This window comes from Phaethon lepturus, unplaced genomic scaffold, assembly GCF_000687285.1.
Source record: "Phaethon lepturus isolate BGI_N335 unplaced genomic scaffold, ASM68728v1 scaffold6650, whole genome shotgun sequence".
In the NCBI taxonomy this organism is placed as follows: domain Eukaryota; kingdom Metazoa; phylum Chordata; class Aves; order Phaethontiformes; family Phaethontidae; genus Phaethon; species Phaethon lepturus.
In genome coordinates, this window is record NW_010511069.1 from 44,741 (window position 1) to 49,664 (window position 4,924).

Here is a 4,924-nt window from a genome sequence, read left to right on the forward strand (position 1 = left end):
AAATCAAAAGTATTGATGATACTTCCAACTTTGATGAATTTCCTGAATCTGATATTTTACAGCCAGGTGAGACTGCCATTGTAAATTCCAAATTTCTATCTATGATATTCCAGAATACTCCACAGATGCTTTTGTTGTTGTTTATATTCAATTTTCTGATATCTTAATCAAGGTAATATACAGACCTGATCTAGAGACTTTCTTTCAAATATAAATGTAAACCTATGATCTCTCATAGCTTCTACTTTTTTAGAACTTCGGAGTGGGGGGAAAAAAAACCTCACAGATTTTAACAGTTAAATCTATTAGTAAAAATGGTTTGCATATACAGTGAGCACAGAAAACAGTAGTTTTCTACCATACAGTCTGTCTAACCAAATTCTGGTAAAACGTTATGCACTGGTTTGCTTTTGATCTTTAATGACTTCTGAGTTTCATGCCAAACATAAATGTTCACTATTTGTAGGCAAATATTTTCAGACAGGTGATTATTTAACATAGTGATTTATGAACCTGAGCAGCTCTGCAAATCATTTAAGTTTTTTAAATTGTTAAGTTCTATTGGCAAGTACTAGGAAATCTTTATACATAAAAGGCTTGATTCTCTGACATGCCAAATTCTCCTAGCTCTCCTCCTTTTTTTCAATTAATTATTAATGGCTTAAAGATAGGCAGATATATAACAATGATTAATTGATGACAGAAAAGTGTAGATGTGTTAACAACCATAAGATTATCAAAAAGCTGGGCTTTTTTTTTCTGAAATGGCTTTTATTTAATGGTAAGGAAGTTTGTCCTTTTAATGCAAAAGCAATCAATCTCCAGTGTCTAAGTTAAGCTGTTTTAAGTCCATATTTGGATAATTCCAAGTATTAGTATTGGCACTTCAGACCTACTGAAAATGTTACTGTACATCTAGATACCTAAATACAAACTTTGATATCAGTGTGTTTGGCATATTGAGTTGAAAATAGAACTGTAAAACTGTTATAGAACTGTAAAAGCAGCAACCAGAGAGCTAAATATAGAAGCCCACTGCAGCGAATGCCCATGTGCAGCACACCAGCCATGCAGGCTGTTCATAAAATAAAAGGAAGCTGTACAAGCCTTGCTTGACACTAAGCAGGGAGGAAGTCCTAGGAGAATATTATGTGCATGATATGTGTAGTTCTCTTGGGAGAACTTGGATTTATCTTTTCTGTTTGTGGTGAGGATAACATGATATGTATACATGCATTTGTTGTGCATGGAGCATCCTAAATGTTATGGTTTTAGTAATTGTATATACTGTGGGTGTGTTACAGGTTCCTGTCAAGGTATGGGAGCCTGTTATGGTGTAAAAAAAAGTAAAACAAAAAAACAAACAAAAAAACAACCAACAAACAAAAAAACCCTTTTCCTGCTTCAGAGATATATGCTGAAATTACAACTCTTCTCAGACCACTGACGTGATTAGAAACAGGATTCAAGGAATTTCTGCTGACTAGGGAAATAAAAGTTCAGGGCTGTTTATGCAGTACTTTGTGAAAAGTTTTCTCAGAAGCAGCGCTGTTTTTAATTGTTTTTGTTTTACTTTTGTTTCTGAATTCTAGTGCCAAACACAACGGAACCAGACTACAAATCCAAAGACTGGGTTTTCCTCAATTATACCTACAAGAGGTTTGAAGGGCTCACGCAGCGTGGCTCGATCCCTTCCTACATGAAAGCCGGGAAGTTGTGAAACAAAACACAAACCCACAAAAGAAATAAAAATACAAACCTCAGGTAGCTGCATCACCAGACCCGCTTGGCGTTAGTTATCAATACATTGACTCTGGTGCGCATCAATTTCACAAGGAAATTCTACAGGATTAGGATTTCTAAGACTACTACAGGAATTAGTTGGCAGTGCCAGCTGGCTTTTTTTTTTTTTAATATTTTAATATTTTTGTTAACTATTATACAAAGGTACTGGAATAAAAGGAACGTACATCCCTTTGTAACTGCACTGCCTATGTGTGTATAACGGTTAATATGCCTCTCTGTGGCTATGTTTGTACTGTAAAACATCTAATCCACCCAGGAGTAAAACATATCATTTTATGCAGCATTGCCATTATACTGCTCACCTGGTGGGTTTTAGATATGCAGTATGAAAAAATATTGCCCACATTTGCAAAATTCTCGGAGCAGTTGCTCAAGGGCGTTCCAGTTGCGGTCTGCAGATACCCCATGAGTGTGGCAATATTGGATTATTTGAAATAGCAGTGTCCTGTGGGGACTACTTGTACCCTGCCTACCCTCGCTCCTCCCCACAGGAGGGCTTTATCAGCCGATCATCCCTTCTTCTCTTTCTTCCTTTTTCCGCTGTGTGTGGTGGTGAAACAGTCGCTGTGATCTGTTTAGTGGTATTTCTGCTTTAAATGATAACTGATGGGTATTATATTTTAAGGTGATGATACCTGTTGGCAACTTCAGGAATAAAAAGGAGTCAGAATAAAAATTATAGTTTTAACAGAAAGGAAATTTTTCTTCTGATACTAAATTCTGTAAAGACAGCAGTTTCCAGGACAGCGTTCCTGCCTCTGTTGTAAAGATGATCTTTTTGCTACTCATAATTCAAACAGCCTTTCCTGCCTGTGCAAAACATATTCTAGAAAAGTGATCAAATTGATGCTTTTTCTTTTTTCTCTCCCTAAGAAGTTCCAGGCAGAAGGAATCCTGCTTTAGCTTTTTTTTTCCAGAATACCCTGTAGCAGCCTCTGCCAAGCCAGAGCAAATGGAGCAACCCACTAGACTCGCCCTCCTGTGAGCTCTGTTGTCTTCTAGTATCACCATCTAATGTGGACCATGGGGTTACAAAGAATCGGCTCAGTCTGCAGCCCCCTTTCTAGGAACCACAACCAACCACGACTGAATTGGGCAGAGCATCTAAATGCTATTCTCACCAGTCTGCACCATGGTCACAAGCTGGCAGCAAAAGTAGGTCTCCTCATCCTAAGCCCAGGAAACTGAAGTAGAAATCCCCCCATACAGTGGGTATGGCTTTGCTGCTTAGCCCAGCAGCAGTTCAGGACTGAACTGCACTCCTCAAACAGTTTGCCATTATCTGCTTGCTGGCAAATTTATCTGTATCTCCGCCTCTACTAGCATATTATCTGCAGCGCTTCGAATCTTATCACAATACAGTAGAGATCTTTGATGTTGGTTTTTGGTTACAAAAGAGATTTACAGCGATGAACAATTCCCCAGTAATTGAACAAGCAGAGTCACTGCTGCTGTCTTCCTCCTCTGAACACAAGCGAAGGGCACTCTAAAAACCTCTGCAGTGCCCATCGGAGTGAATGTTTTGGCATACAGTAGGAAAGACTCTATTAGACTGGCTTTTGCAGCAACATGGAAGTGACTATTTATAAAGCCATTACGCAATATTTATTGCTGTTAGGCACCATGGCATCAGCTGTTCTGAATTATTTGTATGCTTTAAAAACACACTGAGAAGTTCATCTGCTGCATAAAAGACCATTTACCAGCAAGATTTTTGTGCATCAGTGGCTTACTGACGTGCATGTAGTCTTACCCGATCCAACAGCTACTAGGTTCCTCAAGGGCTTCAGTGACATCTTTCCTCCAATATTTTGTCTCCCTTCAAGCATCTAGTATCTGTTACTTATACTGCATTTCTACAAAAAAAAATCTTAGTCTTCAGCTCATCAAAGAGGAGTAGCCAGTGCCTCAGGGCCCATCCAGTTTATACAGTGTTGTGTGGGAACATGGCTAAGCTAAACTTTTGCCTAAATGCTGGACTTATGTGGGAACAGCTCATCGATCTCCCAGTTTTTCTTCCCAGACCTTACACTAATTAACACCCCTGTACTGCTGTTGGGGCAAGAACCCTCAGAAATTCTCTAGTGGTGTTCTTCGCCTTGTCACTATAATGAAGCACAACCTGTAGCCATCCAAAGGCTGTCAAAAAATGGTACCTTGCTTAAATCCACCTTTACACTTTCAGACTTTGTGCTGCTAGTGCCCTAGCAGCTTCTGAGCCTTCTCAGGAAAGGAAATCCTTTTTCTAAGGCATTCAATGCATTCTACAAAGACAGAGGAGCTTGGGCAGAAAAATATCCAAGATGCAAACTTGGCCTCAAAGGACATTGCTATTAAAAAGAGAAATTTTATTAGTTTTAATTTCCAGTCTGATTCATGGGGCATTATGTGCACCAGAAGTGGAATTCCTGTGAACAACACATTTCAAAAGACCACAGTTACCCCATTTGCGTAATATAAAAAGAAGTCTTTGCTTGGACTTGCTAAGACAAGTTTCATGGAAACTGCAAATGCTCAGTAACACTGGTGATTTTTTTTATTTTTTTTATTTTTTTTTTCCTCCCTGGGGGGTTGGGGGTGGGGAGATAAATACACACTTAATTTAAAGCTATCTATTAAACAACTATGTCTGTACATACTCACTGGTTTACAAACTTGGGAAAAAGCTCAACCCTTATATTTGTAACACTAAAGATAATACTCATTTAAAATTGTGGATGAATAATCGTGTCAGTGCTCACATAGGAGTTATATCCATAGGGAAACAACCTGCAGCCTATTTAGCAAAAACTCCTGTATTGTGGTAGTTGATTTTTTTTTTTTTTAAAACATAGCATTATTTTAATCAACAAGTCAAGTTAAACAAAATATTAACTACTGCTTTTAGGATGATAAACTTTTTTTTTTAAAGGTGAAACTGTGACACTGTAATGGATTAAAGAGAACAGAAGGTTAATCTACACTGGCGTTTAAAAAATGGAAGTTCAACATATCTTTTGTTTTGTAATTTTTGTCTTATCCCTTTGGATGGTTGTGTGTTTTCCTTTGGCGATGTTTGTCACTGTGCCATTTATTTTTCTTATTCTTGGAGTACCAAAGATCCTGAAATGGCTTGATG

At 38.1% G+C, this 4,924-nt stretch overlaps 1 protein-coding gene across 1 annotated transcript in view; it reads left to right on the forward strand.

The window, feature by feature from the left end:
- STK38L (serine/threonine kinase 38 like) overlaps positions 1-1,720 on the forward strand; it is a 25,370-nt gene extending 23,650 nt beyond the window's left edge. Inside the window, exons 13-14 of the mRNA XM_010282615.1 lie at positions 1-66; positions 1,593-1,720. Coding sequence (XP_010280917.1) covers positions 1-66; positions 1,593-1,720 — 194 coding nt within the window. The remainder of the gene's footprint in view (positions 67-1,592) is intronic.
- Positions 1,721-4,924: the final 3,204 nt, after the last annotated feature.